The 22,438-nt window shown below is 44.6% G+C and overlaps 10 protein-coding genes across 10 annotated transcripts; 5 read left to right on the top strand and 5 right to left on the bottom strand.

The window, feature by feature from the left end:
- Positions 1–529: 529 nt before the first annotated feature.
- TSTA_113110 (uncharacterized protein) lies at positions 530–1,943 on the top strand (the record flags this gene model as incomplete). Its single annotated transcript, XM_002481432.1, has 2 exons — positions 530–1,821; positions 1,889–1,943. The coding sequence occupies 2 exons, from the start codon at positions 530–532 to the stop codon at positions 1,941–1,943; spliced, it is 1,347 nt and encodes a 448-aa protein (XP_002481477.1).
- Positions 1,944–2,129: 186 nt separating this feature from the next.
- TSTA_113100 (uroporphyrinogen-III synthase (UroS), putative) lies at positions 2,130–3,511 on the top strand. The gene is made up of 2 exons (XM_002481431.1): positions 2,130–2,703; positions 2,755–3,511. The coding sequence occupies exons 1-2, from the start codon at positions 2,289–2,291 to the stop codon at positions 3,408–3,410; spliced, it is 1,071 nt and encodes a 356-aa protein (XP_002481476.1). The 5' UTR covers positions 2,130–2,288; the 3' UTR covers positions 3,411–3,511.
- A 2,601-nt stretch (positions 3,512–6,112) lies between these two features.
- TSTA_113090 (uncharacterized protein) lies at positions 6,113–8,292 on the top strand (the record flags this gene model as incomplete). The annotated part of the gene is made up of 2 exons (XM_002481430.1): positions 6,113–6,529; positions 6,598–8,292. The coding sequence occupies 2 exons, from the start codon at positions 6,113–6,115 to the stop codon at positions 8,140–8,142; spliced, it is 1,962 nt and encodes a 653-aa protein (XP_002481475.1). The 3' UTR covers positions 8,143–8,292.
- A 132-nt stretch (positions 8,293–8,424) lies between these two features.
- Positions 8,425–9,568, bottom strand: TSTA_113080 (NAD dependent epimerase/dehydratase, putative; the record flags this gene model as incomplete). Its single annotated transcript, XM_002481429.1, has 4 exons — positions 8,425–8,490; positions 8,547–8,910; positions 8,975–9,468; positions 9,527–9,568. The coding sequence occupies 4 exons, from the start codon at positions 9,566–9,568 to the stop codon at positions 8,425–8,427; spliced, it is 966 nt and encodes a 321-aa protein (XP_002481474.1).
- A 715-nt stretch (positions 9,569–10,283) lies between these two features.
- TSTA_113070 (short-chain dehydrogenases/reductase, putative) lies at positions 10,284–11,108 on the top strand (the record flags this gene model as incomplete). Its single annotated transcript, XM_002481428.1, has 2 exons — positions 10,284–10,394; positions 10,449–11,108. 2 exons carry the CDS (start codon positions 10,284–10,286, stop codon positions 11,106–11,108), a joined length of 771 nt encoding a protein of 256 aa, XP_002481473.1.
- Positions 11,109–11,480: 372 nt separating this feature from the next.
- Positions 11,481–12,141, bottom strand: TSTA_113060 (uncharacterized protein; the record flags this gene model as incomplete). The annotated part of the gene is made up of 2 exons (XM_002481427.1): positions 11,481–11,583; positions 11,630–12,141. The coding sequence occupies 2 exons, from the start codon at positions 12,139–12,141 to the stop codon at positions 11,481–11,483; spliced, it is 615 nt and encodes a 204-aa protein (XP_002481472.1).
- Positions 12,142–12,204: 63 nt separating this feature from the next.
- TSTA_113050 (thimet oligopeptidase, putative) lies at positions 12,205–13,599 on the bottom strand (the record flags this gene model as incomplete). Its single annotated transcript, XM_002481426.1, has 2 exons — positions 12,205–12,318; positions 12,379–13,599. 2 exons carry the CDS (start codon positions 13,597–13,599, stop codon positions 12,205–12,207), a joined length of 1,335 nt encoding a protein of 444 aa, XP_002481471.1.
- Positions 13,600–17,602: 4,003 nt separating this feature from the next.
- TSTA_113040 (uncharacterized protein) lies at positions 17,603–18,373 on the top strand (the record flags this gene model as incomplete). The annotated part of the gene is made up of 3 exons (XM_002481425.1): positions 17,603–18,007; positions 18,069–18,183; positions 18,247–18,373. Exons 1-3 carry the CDS (start codon positions 17,701–17,703, stop codon positions 18,371–18,373), a joined length of 549 nt encoding a protein of 182 aa, XP_002481470.1. The 5' UTR covers positions 17,603–17,700.
- A 368-nt stretch (positions 18,374–18,741) lies between these two features.
- TSTA_113030 (uncharacterized protein) lies at positions 18,742–19,937 on the bottom strand (the record flags this gene model as incomplete). Its single annotated transcript, XM_002481424.1, has 4 exons — positions 18,742–19,060; positions 19,113–19,253; positions 19,306–19,792; positions 19,868–19,937. 4 exons carry the CDS (start codon positions 19,935–19,937, stop codon positions 18,742–18,744), a joined length of 1,017 nt encoding a protein of 338 aa, XP_002481469.1.
- An 814-nt stretch (positions 19,938–20,751) lies between these two features.
- On the bottom strand, positions 20,752–22,092 carry TSTA_113020 (uncharacterized protein; the record flags this gene model as incomplete). The annotated part of the gene is made up of 2 exons (XM_002481423.1): positions 20,752–21,599; positions 21,815–22,092. The coding sequence occupies 2 exons, from the start codon at positions 22,090–22,092 to the stop codon at positions 20,987–20,989; spliced, it is 891 nt and encodes a 296-aa protein (XP_002481468.1). The 3' UTR covers positions 20,752–20,986.
- Positions 22,093–22,438: the final 346 nt, after the last annotated feature.

The raw sequence follows: 22,438 nt of genomic DNA, 5'->3' as shown, positions 1-22,438 counted from the left end.
AATATAGGTTCCCACGAGCTCTCCTCTCGGCATCATGCAGGTAAACATGAGTTTCCTTTAACCGAGAAGCAATGACTTATCTAGAATGTTTGATAATGACTTGGTAAAATGTGATAGTTATGTCGAGAGATTGGGTCGACCTCTTCGGAGAATTAGGGTTATTGTGACGGTCCGGAACATCAATTCACCGGCTTATCGAGTTTGGTAGGTTTGTATTAGAATTACGTGCTGATAGCCAAGTCCGCCTTGCCACCCATCGGGTACCAACAAGTGACTCAACAACATCAATCATCCAAATACACAATTAGACATAGATCGAAGTTTTCGCAATTTTACAATGCTGTACAGCATCTCGCAGCTATCTCATATTCCGTGACATCACATTCAACGCGTTATCGCATCATCGATATGAACCTCCGATCAAGCTAGACCATAGCCCCTCGCAACTTAACGCAACTTGACATAACACAACGCCCTATCCATATAACAGTACAATTCGATTTCTATACTTTAACGGACCATCATTCCCATGCAATCGTCGGATGGTCCCTCAGCTTGGGACTTCACTGCGGTGATTGATCTCGTGTATACCCCGACCAGACCTCAGACGAATCCAACTCGGGGGTCTCCGGATCCTTCCCTATCTGACAATGAGGCAGATGTTTTGCGGCAAAACCCCCGAGATCATGGCCTCGGTGATTTCACCGCACTATGGGACTTTTTGCATCCGCCCGCAGTAAACGGCAAAAATGCTCCGATTACGCCTAAGAGACAATCGCTGGATAAGACCTATCCATCTCCATCCAAACCGATATCGATATTAAAACGACCTAGCAAGGCTATTACACAAGATAGTTCCACCGCATCTGGTGCCCTATCAGACTCTACAACCGAATCTGATGGTGATGCCAGCGTGTTCGACTCCACTGTTTCGTCCAAGTCAGCCTTGTCACTCATCCCATCTCAGGTCGCTCGCACCGCTAAAAGTCAACCGCTATTAACGCCACCCTCCTCTTGCGAAGAGGACAGCACATTATCAGCTTACACACCAAAGGCTAAGAAGTTGCCCACCTCTCGCTACAAATCTGCAGTAGAACGCAAAGCAGAGCTAATCTCTAAACTGAGCAAACAATTCCCGGATTTCACAATCAGTCCGCCATCCATCTTTAATGCTCCAAAGCAGTCACCCGCTGTTCATATTTTTGTTGATGCATCGAATATTTCCATTGGTCTCCATGACAGTTACAAGATCCAACACAATATTCCTGTCACCACGCATATCAAACGGTTGCCATTGTCTTTTCACAATTTTTCACTTATCCTCGAACGCGGCCGGCCTGTAGCCAAAAAGGTACTTGCAGGCTCCGACCGATTCCCCGCTATCAACGAAGCCGAAAAACTCGGTTATGAGGTCAACATCCTCAGCCGCGTTCACAAAGCAAAAGAATACACCCCTCGACAACTCAAATTCCGCAATGCCCTTGACCCCGGGACGAGCCCTGAAATGGGCCCTTCGCCTTCTGAAAGATGGGTAGAACAGTGTGTAGACGAAATTCTACACCTGAAAATGCTGGAAAGTCTGATTGATTCGGATGAACCGGCAACCATTGTCCTTGCCACTGGGGATGCAGCGGAAGCTGAGTATTCAGGCGGATTTCTGAGAATGGTCGAACGGGCATTGCAGAAAGGTTGGAGTGTCGAGTTGGTTAGCTTTGCGATGAATACTAGTTTTGCCTATAAACGGAAGGAATTCCGTGCGAAATGGGGGAAACGGTTTCGAATGATTAATCTGGAGGACTATGTTGAGGAGATGCTTGATATGTAATTCAACTAGTTGAATCTGATGTTCTATATGTTTTTATGCCTTGATGATTGGTAACTCGAGAAGGACTGTCACTGATGTCTTCGGTCGAAGAGAGAAGATGAAGGAGTTTGAGATATGACTGTTGAAAGATATTCCCCCATGTTTAATTTTATATCAGTGTACCTTTGTATCATAGCTAAGTTATATGATTTGTCGTATGATGTCGTTGAAGTATAACCCTGACAAATCCTAAGTGGAGATCTCCGCACCCCGCAGTTTAATTTCTTCCAACTCTATCCCGACAACTTCTCTTCATAAAGTCGGCATTGACAAAAAGCAATTGGCCAGTCAAGTATCACTATGATTCTAGCACCGGGACTCTGCTGTGCATGACACAGTACGATAGTGCGATATACCTAACTATACCAAACACGACAATCGATAGACGACCACAGAGCAAGCACAGGACCAGAGAATAGAAAAGATGGAGCAGTCTACCAGCGATGAATCTTCTAGGTCACAGCTGCCTCCAGTCTTTCTTCTCAAGACACCCTCGACCCCGCGAGATTTGTACGAGGAGTACTTTCGCAATAATACTTTCGCCATCCGACAACAGCAACAAACGGAGTCTTCGGTTGATGACGATATCGCAGATGATGATCTCGAGAAGGTAAAATATGATCCAATATTTGTGCCTGTGCTATCACATCGATTCCATCCAGAGAATTCGGAAATTGTCAAGTCCTATTTCATGCCTACGACGGCGGTCAACAAGGGTGATGGGAAACCCCTGAACAATGCTTTTTTGGGGCAAGGAAAGAAATACGGTGGAATCATATTCACTAGTCAAAGGGCAGTGGAAGCAATGGGGCATATATTAGAGCATGAGGGTATACCAAGTATGTCCAATCATTGGTATGGTGAAGGTATGGGTAACTAACTGTTCACAGCTAAAATAACAACCTCCACCTCAAAAGATCTGATTCTATACACTGTCGGACCAGCGACAACCCGCACCCTGACTCCCATTCGCGATAAATATCTACCGTTCGCCACGATATACGGTGACGAAGCCGGGAATGGTGAAGATCTGGCACATCTGATACTCGAACATTATAACAGCTGCTATCCATCAACAGCAGAAACGCACAGCCAAAAACCGGGACTACTATTCCTAGTTGGCGAACAGAGACGAGACATTATACCTAAAACACTCATGAGTGAAGACCTGGATGAGAGTCAACAAATTAATGTTGATGAACTGGTGGTTTATGAAACGACTCAAATGGAAGGGTTTGAAACCACATTACAGGATGTCGTTCGCAAGGGAGAGGAGCTGGTGAAGGATGTTCGAATACCTCTATGGACAGTTATATTTTCCCCTACTGGCTGCAACGCTGTTCTACGGACATTGAATATTCTCGACGAAAATAACAACACGATCAACGACTCTAGGAGAAATTGCCGAATAATTACTATTGGTCCCACGACTAGAGATCATCTGATTACGAAATATAGCTTTGAGCCGGATGTAGTCGCTCAAAAACCGACTCCGGAGGGGATTGGTGAAGGGATTAGGGAGTATCTGTTGGCGATGAAGCTGTAATTTGGACTCTATATTCCTGTACACATTATTGTTTAGGCTCGTGTAGCATTGCTTTTTCTACGTTCAGGTGGCGTCCTTACATCAAAGCTCTCCTTTATTTTAACACTGCAGTTTCCCTCCCCACATCTCCATTTAAAGCACCCCTATTCTCAAAATCGGATTCAGAACTGTGATTAACTGACAGTGCTTGCGCTGCGGCCATTCTGAACATATTGGCGCTATACATACAATCTTCTCTCCCCTCCTCGTCATGAAAGAGTTAAGCCAGACTTCTAGTAAGGAGTTGTTAGACGAGCCTGGATCAATCGTCGCGAAGATCAGAAATCTCGTTGAACAGCATCCCAATGAGCTGGCCATCTCTTGCCCTCATCAACCAGCTAATTTCTATGGCCGTAAGAGGTTGCCAACGGAGAGCTCGGCTGATCAGTCGGCTCCTAAAACTTGAATCATTCCCGCCTCGGTGCTTAGCGAGCGATTCCGCATCAATCCCGAAGCCGGGCCCAGCGTAAAACAGCGTGACACAGTATATTTAGTGTTACACGTTTCGTTTACGTACATATGGAGGCTATGCATCGACACTACAAGCATCGGAAAGCGAGAGTTACTGGGGTGGCCATCCGATATCTTTCTTGGTTGCCAATTCCCCACATGGATCTGGTCAAGAAACATCGACCTTCAGCTACAGATGCGAATTCCGAATTTTATTAGGATGCAGAATCGAGAACCCGCAGACTTACAGTTCATGGCCGCCTGTCATGAAGGAGATATGGACCGAATTCGCCAACATCTCGCAGATAGATCAGGTTCAGTTGGGGACCAGTTGAGCTGTATAGGTCACACACCTCTCATGGTATAAACAAAAGAAACTCCACATGAAATAGTGCGAAAGCTAGCTTAATTACAAGTTGAGTATTGAAAGTGGGAATATTAACGCAGTCAATGCCTTACTGGATGCAGGGGTTGACCCAAGCCTTGGAGACGACGATGGAATGCTAGACACCCATATTTTTTGCACTGGGAATGAAACCAAGGAGGAACAAGTCGTTCTCCCAGCTGCCCCCAAGAAACACATTGTGGATATCATTCGCCTGTTGACTGACCCACGATGCTTCAGTCTACGACGTAGTTCATGGGTGCTCAGTTACTGGACTAAACTTCGTGTGGCACCGAGGCAAAAATCGCACACTGGAACTCTTTATTTTCTCCGGATCAATGCTATGTTGACTTCAATGCTGAAGGAAGTAATGGGTGGTCGGCCTTCACCAGCGCCATTAGATCTGCCGGACCGAGCTTAGAGTGTCTGGGCACTACCGTCATGAGAAATAAGAACCCGGTTATAACGCACAGAGCAGTTCTTCCTGGCTATAGAAAGCTCGTCTATGACTACTTCAGCATAGGAGTATGCAGTCCCCGCAGTATAGTCTATGAGATAGCTTCCTATACATAAAGGGTGGTGATCTAGCGACACCCATGTGGCTTAGCTGTACTGATTGGATAGGGCCAGGTCTATCACATCACTATCAATTGTCATTTTTCCTGCTAATTTAATCATACAACATTTCAGTCAACTTAGATACTTGTCTCAGAAAAGAAATTACAGCTTCCTTGCTTGTTACTCATTCTTATCGCCTAGCCATGGCGCCGGCTGGCCACAGCCACGTCCCTTGCTTTCTTCTGATCTGATTCTCGTTGGTCTCGTCATCCCCGTTCCCACTAATTTCATTATCCTCACTGGAAACAAACTTAACGAAGCCCTAACACACCACCGCTTAAGAACACGACTTGCACCTCGCACTAGGGCTCTTTTAAATGCGCCCAAACGTAACGAACAAGGTACGGTCGCTTGGGTATTCGGCGTCTGGAGGCACCTCGAATGCCTGTGACGATGAGCCAATCCAAATAGATAGTATTTCTATTCCTAGGGTGCTGTGTCGACGAAGAAACTGAGTATGAAGAAGAAACTATTCTATCGAGGGGAAACAGTCCGTATTTTTAGCCTCCATTCTCATTCATTGATCCTGCGGCCCGTCTCATACAAATTCTCTATTGCCTAGCTGGTGTCCCAACATGGAATCGACATGTATCAAAAGCAAAGAACAATGCCGATTGAGAACTTATAACGAGGATCTCCATACAAGGATTCCCTATCATAGTCAATAAGGGACGTGCGGTGCCAAGCCCGCGGAAGCTAAGCCGTCACAATGCCCTACGCGTTAGGGGCAGCTTGGAGCGAGGAAAAGGGAATGATTATGTTAAAAGCTAGGCTCTGTTCGGGGCTCCGGCCCCTAAGGCTTCTGTCTCCAGGGGGAATACTATTACTGACTCGTGTGCCTGTTATTGCTTGGAACAAGCATTAGGAAATGGTCCGAACGGATAAGAATAGTCAGATCTAGCCCTAACCCTAGACCCTATTGCCTAATATGGCAATGCTTGGAAGGAAATTTGATTTTCTGATCACATGTCACAAAAAGATGTCCAATCAGTACAGTTAAGTCACGTGGGGTGTCGCTGGATCACCCACCCTACATAAATGATAAATCAGATTTACATTTGATATACTGACGGATATGTGGTGGCCCTCTGTTTGTTATAGTGGGGTTTCAGGGTTAGAATTTCAGCAATATCTAGACCTACGGCGGATTAATCAGCGTTGAAGCGAATGCTTCGTCTTTTTCTTCCTGATGAAAAGCAGCTTTTAGGCCATGGAGACCCCTATAAAAAATCTTCCGTGCGCTACTTGCCGACGTCGTAAAGTTCGATGCTCCAAGACTCAACCTTGTACAAACTGTGCTCGGGCCAAGATCGATTGTCATTACAATGAAGATCCAACAGGAGACACAAGTTCTGTCAATGCTGATCTCCTCAGGAGATTGATGAATCTTCAGGATTCCATCACGAAGCTGACTAAAGGCCCGCGAAATACTGACCAGAGCCTTCATGATAGTTCCGTCAGCGGGGTTAGAGTGGAAAGTATCATTAATACGTTGGAAGACTCTCTCCGAAGATTGCATAGAATCAACGAGCGAGAAAATCAGTCGTCTCATACCGGAAAACTATGTTTCCGTGATGCACATACGAGGTATATTAAAGAGACATTTTGGGCTGGTCTTTACGATGAGGTGAGAGTTGACCATCTCTCCTGCTATCATACACAATCGTCAAAGATGCTAAAAGCCTCTCGGATTAGGTTGAAAGTCTCAGCTTTCTACTGGATAAAGCTGCTCCTGAAAGAAGATTACAAGATCCTACTTCACTTTTCATCCAACCTCAACAATTCCTTGACTTAGGAATGTACATAACGCCTAGGAAAGTATCGGATTTTCTCATCAATCACTACCTAAAGAATGTCGATCCATTTATTCGCCTCTTCCACAAACCTCGCTTCAGGCTTGATTTGGACCAATTTTATCGACAGGAAGAATCATTCGTGTCCCAGAGAGGAGAATTTGAGACACTTCTCTCCTCTATATATGCATTTTCCGTGCATTCACTTCATGAAGAGGATGTCCTGGTCTATTTTGCCGAATCGAAAGAGATCGTAATCAACCGGTACATTACCACCACTCGGAGGGGCCTTGAGAGAATCAGCATTCTTTCTACCCACTCCTTGACGGCGCTCACAACATTTGCTTTATACATTACGTTACTCTCGGAAATAGACATCTCAGGCCTCGAGTGGACATCCTTGAGCGGCCTATCTCTGAACATAGCAACCCGGCTGGGTATACACAAGGACGGAGAGGCGTTCGGTTTGAGTCCTTATGCCGTGGAAATCCGCCGTCGACTATGGCATTACCTCTGTATGATCAACGTGCGAGCTCTTCAAGTTCACGGCATCGAGCCATTTCCTGTTTCAGCTTTTGAGGTAAATGCTACAAAGCTACCACAAAACTCGCCGGATATTGCTTGGGATGCTTGCGAGTTCAGCCGCAAGTTGCCCGTCGCGATTTCTGGTTGGACCGAAATGGTCCCAGTTCTAGTTTCTTACAAACTGTCCGCGCTGGAGCGGACCATGCTTGAAACGAATATACCAGAACATGGCTCGGAGGAAGCCTACCTAGCTAAATGCGATCAGGTATTGCAGGATGCAAAATCGGAGATTTTGGTCTATTACTCCCAGAATCTTTTGGACAAACCGATACACCGAATTACGAAAGACTTGATGGATCTTACCTTTCAATATCTCTGGTTTATCGCAAGGCGATCCTTATTGAAACACAGGATATGGGCGACATGTGAACTGCGCAGAGAGCTGTTTCGAAAAGCTCTTCATATTTCGGAAATGGCCCGCTCTCTCCAAGGTGTTTATTCCGCACACTACTGGGACTGGGTTTTTCACAGTTTCTATGAAACTACTAAATGGCATCTTGCGTCAACGATCTTGATATATCTGTCTCAGCACACAGAGCAAGAAGACCTCGAGGTGCAGCGTTCTTGGACTCAGATAAATCTCATCTTTGGTCAGCGGAGAGACGACCAAAGTGTCCTATGGAAACCGCTTCTTGCTCTCAAACGTGAGGCCGAAATTCGTCGTGATGAAGCCCTGGGAGTTGACAATGGAAATGCCCTAACAAACAATAATGATGATATGTGGCAGGCTCAGTCAGATGCAGCTATGCATGGATTAGATCCCATCTTCGGTCAAAGGGTGGACCCCGAATTCCCTTTAAACCCAGATCCTGGCATACTTGATGACTTCTATGACCAGACGATAGATAATCAGGCGTGGTAGATTGTACACTGATTTGAAGAAAAACCATGTCTAGCTTACAACGTCAATTCTATGATACGTCGTTTCAATGTTTTTATATTGGCTTATCATGGTCATATGAATACCTCTCGGCTACCTAGAATCTAGGGATATATTTAGTACAGCACATATGAAAGCAAATGTCTTGATATTGTCAATGCATGTAGTTCCAGGGTTATTCCAACCCGTGTTGTTGCCTAGGTATCTATATACGCAAGAAGGCAGAATAAATTGCTAGTCGTGATTTCCAGATTTTGGCAATTTCTAGAGTATACGAGAGAAGTCAGTCTCGGCACAATACTCTCTAAAGGTAGTCATCTTCACTCCAAGCTATATCTAAACGTTAGCCATATTCCCTTCAACAACGGTGGCCGTCTCAAACATACCTGAGAAGGACGAATGACACTGGGGTCATTTCCAGCGTACCCAAATTCCGTACTAAAAAGAACATTCTCTCCAAACTCCCTCCCAAGACCGGGAAGCTTTTCCATCCACCAGTCCAGAGACTGCTCGTCGTATCCGCCTTTCAAGACGCCTTGGGATCCACACCATGTATCAAGGTATCGGTTCCACGAGAGTTCTTCACCAACGGCAAAAAGGTTTATGCCTGGTTCCGCGTTTGCTACCGCTCGTACACAGGGGCCAAAGTCTTTAGCAACATGTCCGAACGGGATGGGGGCATCGCCACTCCCGATGCCCTTGATGCGGTAGGTTCCATCCGTATTCTTCATCAAGTCAGTTAATAATGTTCTCTTTGTTAGTCGATTTGCGTTTTACCTTGATAGGGGTCGTGGGAAGGCCCCATTCCCACAACAAATTGAAATATATCGGAGCCTGAATTTGAGAGAACTTCCCATTCAGACCAGGGAGACTCTTCGCATAATCTGCAGCAAAAGCTTTTGAATCCATATGATATAGTTGACGGTACTTCCCGTAACTGGACTTTATCGCATTTGCCATTGAGCTGAATATGTATCGTTCCAAGGCCGGGATACTGGCCGCACTATCTGCAAGATTTTTCCCCTGTTGAAGCTCAACTTCGAAGCAATATTCAGTTATATCTTGGCTGGGTTTCTTCTTCGTCATACTTTCCGGGTCTTTGAAAATTGTCCAGAAGTCAGTAACGCCGAAAATGATGTTGGCTCCTTGAAAAGCGGACTTGAGCGAAGAGATGTCGTCGAGGTTTGCTTCCACCATTTCTACTCCATTGGAAGCCCAGAACTTGGCACGTTCAGAGGACTTATTGCGGGTAACACCACGTACTTTCCATCCAGGTGTGTTTAGATAGGTTCTGGCTACGGAGCCCCCCTTATTCGCATATTAGAGTGCAGTTCGTTCCTGAGACCTAGGTACTCTCCAGACGTACCTGAACGCCGGTGATACCGGTCACGACAATTAATTTGGACATGGTGTTGTCAGTAGATATTATAGTTATACTGATCAATAATGGCGTGTAAGGAGCTTCTGCTAAAGGTAGAGAAGTATTGTTGTGAAAGTTGGAACGTACTCGGTTGGATTATTTGGAGATAAAATATGATTTGGGCCGCAGTTGCAAGTCTTAAATACTTCAAGCTCCTTCAACACTTTTACATACAATGAAAACTGTCATGGATTGCTAATAGGTCGCTATCATGTTCTTAGGGCTCGCCGAGCACCATTTCCAATCGAGCTTCCTCTGCCGGTGTAGAACACAGGGTTTCCTCCTGAGATCATCATTATTCAGGTGGAAAAATCCAGAAGATACACTGTAAGCATCCAACTAGTCTGGGAGTTTGAATTATTCAGCAGTTTCTGGCACCTTGGCTGACTTCGGCGAGCTCGGCGAGCTCGGCGAGCTGCTAATAAAGCGTATGCATGATTTGGAATCATTGGTAGTCTTCGACTTAGATTACACTGTTTTACAAAGCAAATGAGCTGATGATTCATTGGTGCTTGAATTTTCTATGATCCTTTTTAGTTGCTCAACTCTAGCTGTTAACCTTCTGATAGTAAGTATATAAATACCACATCACCACCATAGGTTTAGGGAAATCAGAACAACACACCGTACATTTAAAAACGCCAATTTCATTCAAAATTAGAAAATTCCTTCTGCTCGGAATCGAGAACATCTTACAGTCAAAATGTCGTCTCAGGGATCTCTTAAGGGCAGACTGGCTATTGTCACTGGCAGTGGGAAAGAGAACGGAATTGGTTTTGCTATTGCAACTGCGCTTGCTGAACAGGGTGCAGACGTATGTTGGATAACTTGCTTAAACTTTATGAACTTTAGAGCTGACAGTGACCAGATCGTCCTCCACTATAACACCAACAAGGAATCTGCTCTCAAAAATGTGAAGACACTTGAGTCTCGACACGTCAAAGCCATCGCTGTTCATGGCGATGCATCCGGTACTACGTTTGGGAAAGATATCATCTCTGCGACCACTGCTGCATTTCCAGGTCGAAAGATCGACATCATCATCAACAACTCTGGACTAGGACTTTTCCATCTCGATACTGCATCCATTCCGACCGAGGACTTCGACACTCTTTTCCACGCAAACACTCGTGGGCCCTTTCTTCTTGTCCAAGCTGCTTTGCCCCATCTGGCAGCACCAGGAGGAAGGATCGTCAATATTAGCAGCGTTGTGGCTCGGAGCGGCAGTCAGTTTGCCGCATTGTATGCCGGGACCAAAGCAGCGTTGAGTGCAATGGCTCTCGGATGGGCCGAGGAGCTCGGTGGTAAAGGAATTACAGTCAACACCATTCTGCCGGGTCCCATTGACACCGATATGGCGCCTCCTGAGGAGCATCCCTTGATACAGAAGTTTCGGGTGGAACAGAGCATCAAGAGGAATGGAACTGTCAAAGAAGTGGCGGATGTGGTGGCTTTTATCGCCAGTCCGGGAAGTTCGTTTCTGACTGGGCAAGACATATCCGTTGATGGAGGCTTGACGTACGTGTAGTCTGGTCGAAGAAAGCTGAAGCAATATTGGTCAATGTACACACACTTTGGTTAAAGTAAAATGTCTGACATGTCTTCTTTAAGCGAGTAGTCATCGAATTGATAGATTGTTCCGCATATTTAGATTTGCAAGTGAGCAGGAAGGGCGAGCGTGGGTGGTAGATATTCTAGCCGTGGACGAAATGAAATCGACTTCAGGAGTTCTTCTGAATCACAGCCGCTCCGTGAAGCATTCATAGATCTCTATTCTCTATGCCTCCTTTTTGTCTCCATGAAGAGTTCCCCCAATGTCTCGAAGATAGGGATCAATGGTAGGAACCCTCCCTAAAAAGTCCGTGAGCAACTTCCATTCATCCCTACTTCCACCATGGTCTCAAATCATTTCTCGATATCGTAGGCCTGCATTTCGGCTCAAGGGGTTGGACTGGAAATGCGTAAACCATATGTCCGCTGCTAGAATTCGGGTACTTTGAAGGCTGATTAGTACATTTAATTACACTAAGTCTAGGGACAAGGAAATACTAAAGGTAGGAGTAGTAATTAGCTTCCTGTCCCCATATATAGTGAGAAGTGGTAGCATAGCCACTCCCTGATTTCAACTCATCATTCGGCCATTGAAGGCCAGTCATGTCTTGAAGTAGTGAGTTGTACAATTCGGAGAAATTAATCGCTTCAATCTCATCGTGCGAGACTGGATTGTGGATTTGCATATCAAATTTGCTGAAGGCTACCTGTCTTGAGGTAAGAATACCCTGGTTCAGCTGCTTAGCTGCTAGGAGATTGTTTACCATCTCATCAGGAATCTCCTTTAGAGGTCGCGTAGTATCTTTCCTAAAATTTGCCGTCACCCAATGCTTATAGTTCTCGGGCGAAAGATAGGAGTAATGACAACCGAGACGTCTGAGGCACTCCGGAACCCAACACCAGTATTCGAGTAATTGACTAAGTGCCTCAGTAAATCCGGAACTGTTCGGTGACCATGGAACATTGTGTACTTTGATTTTCCTAGGAGATCGTGTATTTCTGGCAACCATGGTCAGCTCAAGTAACATAAAAGGAGAGATCCCGAAGGATATGGGGACTCACCATGACCTAGCTCATGAAATATTGTAATCACTTCTCGATGCTGCAGAAGGGCCGGTTGGCCATCGGAGGTCCTTAAACATTACATACCAGGGCTGAGGCAACAGGAGTCCGCTTCCCATCTGGACCTACATAGCTCTTACGAGAGAGTCAGGCAGAAAACATTCCAGGGCCCATGCAGCACTTACAGGGTAAATATTAAAATTTGCAGCATGATTATACTTTCCCGGCCGAGGATAGATATCGATATCAAGATATCCAATAAAGACAGATTTGTTTGCCTCCCAAGCTTCATAAACCGTCACATCGGGATGCCATTTGCAGTTTTGCGGGATTTCATCAAGTTCTTTGATTGCTAGGGCAAACAATGTCTCGAATATATCCAACATATGTCTCACAGTAACCTCTCCCGGGAAATATTCTGCAAGCAGTTCTTGGCCGATGTAGTACTCCTTTCTCAACATTTGATTGTGATAGAAATCAAAGTCTGAAAGACGCAGTGGAGTGTCTAGTCGTTGTTGCAAGATCCGCACCTCCTGCTGTGCCAATTGCTGCAGAGCAAGGCTAATCTCGTTCAGCAGACTGGAGACTTTATTTGGCGACTTCACAAGCTGACTCCTCAACTTCTGGGTTGCAAAAGAAGAGAATCCAAGTAATCTTGCGGCTTCATTTCTCAAGATCATAATCTCACGGAAAATGGGTACATTCTTTTCCTGATATAACGTCTGGCTTTTGAGGAAAGTTTCCGCGCGAGTATTAGCATCACGACAGTTACCCAGGATTGAACCTATAATAGGCCGTGTGAGAGGAATGCGATATCGTGAATCTGAACCTATCTCCAGTCCAGCCAAAGAAACACCCTCCAGCTCATATTTAGTCTTCCAGACACATCCTGGATCGTTTCTCAGATTATCCATAAAGGCTATTCGGAGGTCAATCAAACAACGTGAAATCCAGCTATAACGCTCGCGAACCGAGCCAACCAATTGAATTCCATTGTCCACAAACATCCTATGGAATCTGTCCAGAAGTCTACTATCTTCCTCATCCACTTGCAGACAGGAAGGACTCCTATAAACTGTATCGACTAAGCCAAAAAGGCCCTCATGCTGAAATATGGCCAGGTATGCTTTATCTATGATACTAACGGCAGTTGAAGATGCTCCGCGAAGCTCAGAAGATAGAGAAACTGCTTGAAAAAGTGCGATGTATTGGACGCTCGATTTGACATCATTATCAATCTTAGCTAGTGGGCGTATCGTGTTATCGAAATTTACTTGCTGTGGGGAGGCTGAGTCGACTAAATTGGCTGTGCTGTTTTGTATCCGGTTTACGATATCTTCTGTGCTTTGGAGTAATGCTGATGGGGTTATGTCGACTGTCGGAAGGGAGGTTGGCGGCGCATCCATTTTCATGACTAGCAAAATGCGAACCAGCAGGTTAAATCAGAGAGAAAGATACTATTATTCATTTATGATGTGAGATACTGAATACATGCCCTTATACCTTGCCGAGGTAGAAAAGGAAAGTAACGAGCTTGAGATAGAACAAGGAACACCCACATCGGGAACGATTCATGCATATGAGTACTATTGATGGGTCTCAGGTCACATGGTTGCAGTTAATAAATGCAGAAAACAGCTTTGTACATTGCACTTAGAACCAGATCCATATCAGACTAACTTGTTGTACGTGTCACTAGTGGTGCATATCCAGTTCCCCTCATCTGGAGTTCTTATCTTAGTCGGTGCCTAGCCGACCAGCAAAGACAACATACAGATACTAAAACCTGAAGAGGGATGATATGGTCTTCGGACTCGTTATCCGCATTAGCTTTGTCTCCATGCAAATTTGGTATATCACGAGAACTAAGACGGGTCCTGCGCGTTTTAGCCTTTAATACAGTATCAACTGTACTACTGTATGGTCAGTCGACGAATGAGTACACTGGAGATATCTATCATTCCAGAACTGTTGGCTACCCGGCCAGGTGTCAATGCTTAATAGAAACCTGGAAGGACACCAGGACAAATTAATTTACGGAGATGAAGCCCAGACAGGGTTACAGACGGATCATCTGACTCCCCATCGCGAACCTACTGTTTATGAGGATGCCGGGGTGTTCGTCCCAGACGTCATGAAACATAAGTGTGTGGGATTCTGGCAGACTATTGGCATTGGAATGGTCGAAGGGAGTATGTAGTCTTGAACTCAGGAGAGCATCCGTCGTTAACATAGAGAATCCCCTAACTCGAGATAATCAACATTCCTAGCTATAGGTAATATACTAACATACTAGATCAACTATATGGCGTTCAATCAGAGAAAGGCTCAAGCATCGCAGTTGAAATACACAGGAAATAGATAACCATACGCACAATCATCTGTCAATCTGGCCTCGCAACCCATCAGCGCATCCTTTTCATCCCGTTATCAAAGACTCTTCTCCATCCTTCTGGCTGGGAATTGTGGTCCGGCAGGGCCAACGTCGTCCCCATATCGATATCCTTGCTGTCTTTCTTCCGATAACACCAGACCCAGCAACGCCACATGGTCTTGGCTGCTTCCTATAGATGAGATATCAGTGAGTAATCAGATTTAGAAAATGGGTTGGTAGAATAAATACTAACCAACGTTTAGGAACAGTCGAAACCACAAGTAACAATGCGATGATTCCAAACAGGGTCCAGAGATTTTCCCGGAAGAATTTATGCGCACTTTCAATATAAATTAGCAATCGTAAATCTCAATACTAGATACTAGAACTTACCCGTGATATTTGTATTGGGTTCTGTCTGGTGCCGTAATTTGATCGTCCTCTGTATTGGCGGCTGACGCTTTACCAAACAGCAGGACGAGTATCAGAAACAATAGAACCGAAATTTCATTATTGTTGCTATTTTTGATTTGATAGAGTGTAAAAAAAGCCGTAGATCTTTTCCAACGCTGATGCTATCAGGAGGGGAAGAAGAAGCTACCCAATCTCAAAGAACCCTATGGGTTTAGGCATTTGAAGATGAAGATGAAGATGAAAGAACCATGTGTCAGGTCGTGCTAATGGAAACCCATATGAGAATCTCATTTGAGATGATGAAGGAAGAGAAAGGAAGAAGAAGGGGGAGGAGCTCCGAGCTGACTTATATATGCTCTACCAGATCACCTGACACATCCCGAGTACCCAATCATGCACTAGCATAGGTCAGCATCGTTTGTTATTCTTGTGTGTTGCTGCTGTTGATTGAGTATATGTCAAACGGTGGTAGGAAGAGTATTCTGTCATGCTCCAACCCTAATTGAGCAGCATGCGCGGTCTGTTACAAACGAAGCACTCTTGCGTTGGGATCGGGCACTTCTTCGCAGTAGTTCTAGGCTTACTCATTTTTCTACTTCATCTATATGCTAATAACCGTATTGCTAATGCTCATGCCTGAATGGAACCCCGGGTCCAATCCAAGAATTGTAAGGCGAATTTCCTAATTAGGAAATTCTGTGACCGGTCTATTAATCGTCCCAAAGCTGGACTCTGCAGCTATACCTGACAATTATCCTTTCGAAATATAGATTAATTCATTATAAATTACATCAGAACAATACCTAAGCAGTATAGTGGAAGCAATTGACTTGTGGCTACAATCGACTTTGCAACATAGCTGACTATCCGTCCAGTATAGAACCACACAGTCATTCTTTGTTCAGTATTGCCTCCCACTAGAATTCTAGCAGTGGATATATGGTTTACGCATTTCAATGTGACCCCTTGAACGAAGGCGCTAGGTTAGGATATCTACGGTGGGAGTTGGGGTGAACGGAAACTGCTTACAGGATTTTGAAAGAGGGACTCTACTACCCACTAAACAATATCTTCGAGGTATTGAAGCAACTACTCGTGAAGTCAAAGATGAAGTATAAAGAATATTTTGGAAGTCCAAACCCAGAGTTGAAGACAACCTCATTTCTTAATCCGCTCATATAAAACCCTGGTTCTTATGCTGAGAACCTATTTAGGCAACAGGACTGATGCACCATTCACCTCCTAAGTAGGCAAAATTGTACACTTATTGATGTAATTGATTGTTACGGTGGATAATATCCATAGGAAGCAGGATCTATCGTCACACATTCCATCCAGCACTTGGATAAATTTCGGTTTCAGAACCATGGACTTAGGATTATGCGTATTAGGTCTATGGCAAGTAGGGACGTCACGGAAGTTGCTGCCTGTGTCAAGTATATGAGCAAAACTTCCCCCCTAAGACCTTTGACGCATTTTCAATCTCGTGTTTTTGCATAGTCAACTATCCTTCTGCTACTCTCCATCAGATAGCTATTCTTTAGAGACTTACAGATCCCTGAGTCGCCGTTCTGAACGTACGTCTTCACGGCTACTTCCTTACTCCCTTGGTTTCCGACTCATGCACACCTAGGCGGTCTGTTTATTTAATTACTGACGTGTTTCACGGTACCTACAGTCTCTTATTTCGCTTTCGATACCGGTTCCGGGAAAATGTTCTCGAAAATCGAGTAAGTTTTCCTCGATCGTCGTCGCCCCATTAAAGCCTACCGGTTACAGAACGTCGTCAAATTAGCCGAGTTCTTTTACCGTAGTGGGCAGTGGAAGGGATTGGTTCAACGAGTTTATGGAATTGGAAGCCAAAGCCCTGGCTATGGTTCAAGCAGAACTCGCTGACATCGAAATCGCAAATCGTCTTGAGAATCTGAAAAATATTGACAGCAAGCTGACCGAAAAGGAGGAAGAAGCACTTCTGAGGAGCCAGGAACGAATACAGAGATACGATGGTGAATGGTTCGCCATTGCTCAGAAATATTTTGCTTCCCTATTTCAGAAACCTAAAGGCTGTTATGTTCGACAGGTTGATCTCTTTCGGAACGGGCATTTGGGATATACTCAGGAGCAAGTCCAGAGCGCATGCAAAGCTAGAGGTGGCTGCTGTGCATATAACTGCAGGGGTTGTTACCGCGACAGAGGTTCTTCCAGAATGCCTGGTGGTCTATTGACGCATTGTATGTTGGGATGCGGCGGGGAGAAGAGGACAGGATGTTAAATACGAGTTTGAGGACAAAAGACACCGTGTATGGTTCTGGCAGGCTACTGGCATCGCAACGGTGTTAGGAAATAGGTGATCATTGGTCCAATCTATATATAATTTAGAGTCTTGTATGTTTGTGTAGGTATGTATCCAACACTTGATACTTATACAAGGTCAGAAGTAAGGCTATAAATATGCTGTAGATAGTTACGTTAGGGCTAAGGCCTGTCATTTCTCAATGACCTCATCGGCGGCGTCAACCCTTTCCGGAAATCTTTTTGCTCTGGAACACCCAGTCATTCTTTGCTCAGTGTTGCCTTTTAGAAACAATTTGTGCCACCGAGATTTTGGAGCATATTTTTGTGAGCAGGTATTGAGGTTTAAATATCTTCATAAAATCGTACTGTTACCGAATATGAGTCTTTTCCAAATTCTCATCATACCATCGAAATTAGTAACGCCATGCTAACCACCAACGACCTTTTAGCCCGCAACTACGAAGCCTCTCAAAACCATAAGCCCCTACCAACATTTGCCGAAAGCCGTTCCGCAGGACAGGGACCTCCCCGGATTGCTCTGATCAGCTGCTGTGATCCCCGCGTTGTTCCCGAGGAGTACTTCGGTCTCACACCCAGAGATGCCATCGTCTTTCGTACTGTTGCCGGCCATCCACAGGGATGTTGGAAAGATCTTGTTGCCTTAGATACATTTATATTTGAAGGGTTCGGCGTTAATGGGTTTGAAGAGGTTATTATTGTTCATCATACCGGTGCGATCTTTATTACAGCAGAGTTTATCAGGGATATTTACTCATAATTGTGAGGGTATAGATTGTGGCTCGCTCATGTTTACGAATGATATGATCCACCAAGGTATTCAAAAACGAAATCCAGAGAGTAACACTGAGAACATCATTGGTACTGAATTCGGTGCTGTTTCGACTAGGTATTTCCCACTCCCTTCATTACTCTCATCCTCTGGTCTGCACTAACTTATACTGCAAAAAAGCATTGAGCAGAATGTTAGAGATGACCTGGAATGGCTCAAGACTGCTCCTCTCGTACGTAAAGAGTTGGCGGGGAGTGCGAGGGGGTTTGTGTATAATATTAAGACGGGGAAGTTGCATGAAGTGTGATATTCAACTGATATAACAGTGAGATTATAAGGAAGTGTTTCTCAGTAGACTTCCATGTAGATTTGCGGTATTGAAAAGATCAAGCGCCTCTCCGTTCTATACTTACAACCTTAGAAATCAATTCACCACAATGTTCGCCATAAAAGAAACGACAACTCGAAGAAAGAGCAAAGTTCATAACCAGTAATAAAAGAAAAGGTTGAGAAGATATGGGTACAGTAGCTATTCAATATCTGCCCGGTCTATTTTGTTGTTCCTGTCTTAATGCGGCATTACTCTGCTGTAACATCTGCTGCCAATGGTCTAGAGCTGAACGCGACGCTCGTCTTACGATGATCTAAAACAACCATTAGTATCCCGGTCTTCCCTTAAATTTTTGTTTTGAGGAAATGACCTACGCATTGAAGACTCCTTTCCAGGGCATTGTACTTGTCAGCTTTCCCCTTCGCCAGCTTTTCCTGCGTTTTACGTATCTTCTTGTCGTTATCTTTATCCGAGAATTGTTGACTAAGCATTGCAAGAGGATTTGAACGTCCTCCACTGTTCTGTAATGGTGGTAACACATTGGTGAGAGGTGCAAGGTGATTGCCGTAGAATGCGGCTCTGTCTTCTGGTTGGGCGCCGAGCCCTGCTCCTCCATTTGAAGAGATTCCAACTTCGGTGTCGACGTCCTTTGATTTGCCAATGCTAGTCGTGAAATGAGTAAAGTGCTTTTCAGTTATGACAGCCTTAGACTTACCAGATCTCAAGACCATTTGGCACGAAAAGTTCCAAATTGGCTTTTGACATCACCTTCGCAATGGCCGATGAATGGCCCATCGCTGTACCAATCCCAACACCGATCTGGCCAACGGTGAGGCCGATTGAAGCGGCGCCAGGTCTATAAAAAGTATCGAGATTAGTTCCTATTCATATCTCGGAGACAAAGTAACAGAAGGACACTACTAACAGGAACCCATCCGGCAATATTGGCTCCCTTCTGGAAGATCTGCGCCTCCGGATTTGGTATTATAGCGACATTGATGGCATCCAAAGCTTGCATAAACTGGTTGAAGGAGATATTATACAGTTGCAGTTCATCACTATATCCGCGAAGAAAAGGTTGGCCGTCTCCATAGGTAATCTGAGGTAGAGCGAATGGGCGAAAGCCATCAAGTGCTCCCCGCGAATACCCCAAATCTTGAACATTGTAGCTATTGTTGTAGCCCTGAGGACCCTGTTGTACCGAGTACGGACGAGGATCTCGATCTTGAACAAAGTTCATATAGGGTTGTCTGGAATCGTAATCGTCACTGTCATATCTGTAATCGTCTTGTTGGTAGGAACGTTGACTGTCACGATAGTCGTATCCGGAGCTTCTTGGTGGAAGTGCAGGAGGATATTGAGGAGACCCTGACTGTGTCCGTGAATGTCTTCCACCTGTATTTGAATATGTTGAGTATTATCGTTGTCCAGAGGAAGGCAATGAGTTCCTGTTAAATGGGGAGGAAAAACGATCGTTGAAGCCGTTTTTGACTTGGTCGGCTCCCATGGCTGAGCCAAGTACGTCTCTGATCAAACCCATAATGATATGACGATAAATCCTTAATCTGAGTTGATGAATTGAATAACTAGAACGCTTGTTTTTGGATATTGAAGCACAAGACATTAAATATGGTTCCATCTTGAAGTTTTCTTGCTTTAACTGAGAGCATCCCTATTTGGGTAAGCTTTAGGGCAAGTTCGTCTTTTCCGCTTTTGGTAACCTTTCAGTAATTAGACTCTTTCATTCGTGCATTTTCTCTTCAGCTCTGCCATGATTCAATTCCTTTAGTCAAATACTTGTTATTTGGATCATCTATACATACATGTTGGTAATGTTTAAAGTTCAGGTATGGTGAGGTTTCTCCCACTGGATTTCCGCCTCAACGGAGAGCGGCGAGCCCCTACACAGACACTGTTTTCCTTAAGCACAGCCACTAGTCCTGCAGAGAGACTTATCGGTCTTCAGCAGTTCCACGGTTGCCTGAATATTAATTTTCTTGTATTGTTTCTTGCCTCCAGTCTCTTCCAGATTAGCCCTATGACATATTCACCTACGCGCTGAACAACCTTGACCTGTATGATAAAAGAATTTAGCTATACTAAGCGAGGACTTCGATTACGAATCCACTACTATACTAAATTTTCAAAGCTCTAGCTATTCCATGTAATATTTGTTAGTATTTGCCACAATGGCGATACCGAGTATATTGTCCCAAGATTTGCGTGACAATAATACTGAATTCCACTGCTCCCCAGAAGCAACTACGGTAAAACAGACCCCTAAGATAGGCCAGCTAACCTAGTCTATATAGCGGGGTCACCAGAGAATAAATAGAAACCAGATTCATGAGTTGGTCTGTAACATAGAATTGGAGCAATAAAATATTTCAGCAGCAAGCTGACTAGACATTTTATTTTGACCACAAGTGAAGAAAACAAACATATTCAACATACACAGAACCAATCATAGATGAGATGCAAAAGAGAATAGCGTATATAAACATATCAAGTTCCATTCTCATCAAACTCTCCAGAGTGATTGAAATCGACTGGTAAAAAGTAACAGAAATTCCCAAACACCGTTAACGGTCACTGTCGACCATTGTATGCATTACCGTTGAATGCACTCTGGGCCGCATACTTTGCATAATTCACAGGTTCCTGACCATAGTTCTGGACTTGTGGCAGCAACTGCTGTGGCTGAGGTTCGTAAGGTACCTCAAAACTCGGTGAGGAAGCACGCGGCGTGAAAACACCGAGAATAGCGTACATCAGAACAATCAGGAATTCCTCAATGGTAACCATGGCCAGCTGAATTACAGGCAACCCATTGACAATGGAAAACTGGTTGTCGGGGTTATTGCTAAAGTCTCCAATCAGAGAGTACAGCAACCGCACCGCGATTAATGGCAGTGAGGTTAGGACGCAGATAAGAATACGCTTCTGGCTGCGCTGCATTAGTCTAGCGTCCGAAATTGTGATCATACACAGGACGAAAAGACAAATGTAGACTGCTAGGAAGAGAATAACCCCGACGCGGGTTTTGGTCTTCCCAGAGCCATGTTGCGAGACATCTGAAGAGAATTGGTCTGTTCCACCCATGATAGAGAGCACAAGGGCGATAAGTGCTGGGAGATGAAGAATTTGAACAGCTCGACTTCGACGGGAGTTGGATGTGGCTCTTTTGGAGTAAATGCCGGCCCTGTTTTAATTCAAACTATCAGTAAGAGAAGAATCTCTAGCGTAAAAGGAGAGATATGTTCCTGCTTGACATATTGACATACAATTTACCTCCTATTCCCCCAGCTATTGCCATAGTCTCAAGCGCTGATTGGCTAGCACCTGGAACGTGTGTCGGCGCTTCATCGCATCTGTTGCTCTTCAGTATAAGATATCATCCTTGCAGACCGAACATACACTCTTTTCAAAAGCCCTAGACTAGACAGCAACAGCAGCGACAATCCCACAGATTGCAAAATAATGACCCATTCCTCCTCATTCGTATTACTTGGATCATTGTGACTGCGGATCTCCATGATAGCTCCTCCGATTCGAATACCACAGAGCACAAACAGATAGATCCATCCCAATTGACGGTGGAAGCCGTGTCTTAAGACGACAAATATAGAGACTAGAGCAGCAGGGCTATGTACCACTAACTCTGCAATGGCGATATGTTTGGTTGTGATAATCATTGTTATGGATTGATCAGAGAGGGGAGTTGAAATCGTCTATAGAAGAAGTGTAGGTGCCTATCGATGAAAACGTAAGCTCCCACTTATCCACAGAGAAGTTCAGAGCGATTGAGCCTAAATTTATATGAATAGTACTGTCATCATAGCCCCAAAACAATATCAGTGCAAAAAAGAACAGACTGTATACTGCATCGAAGTTAGGGCACGGCTGAACCAATAGATGCGCTCTGATTGGCTATCAGCTTTACATGCGTTACTGGAAGCATACCAGACTTGGACTAGTCTAAAATACAAGCTCTTGCTCGTATCTTCGCCATTCTGTTGAGTCACTACTTGATTCCTTATT

Source organism: Talaromyces stipitatus, genomic scaffold (genome assembly GCF_000003125.1).
Source record: "Talaromyces stipitatus ATCC 10500 scf_1105507295555 genomic scaffold, whole genome shotgun sequence".
In the NCBI taxonomy this organism is placed as follows: domain Eukaryota; kingdom Fungi; phylum Ascomycota; class Eurotiomycetes; order Eurotiales; family Trichocomaceae; genus Talaromyces; species Talaromyces stipitatus.
Note: the sequence above shows the minus strand (reverse complement) of the source record. Positions and strands in the feature narration are given on the sequence as shown.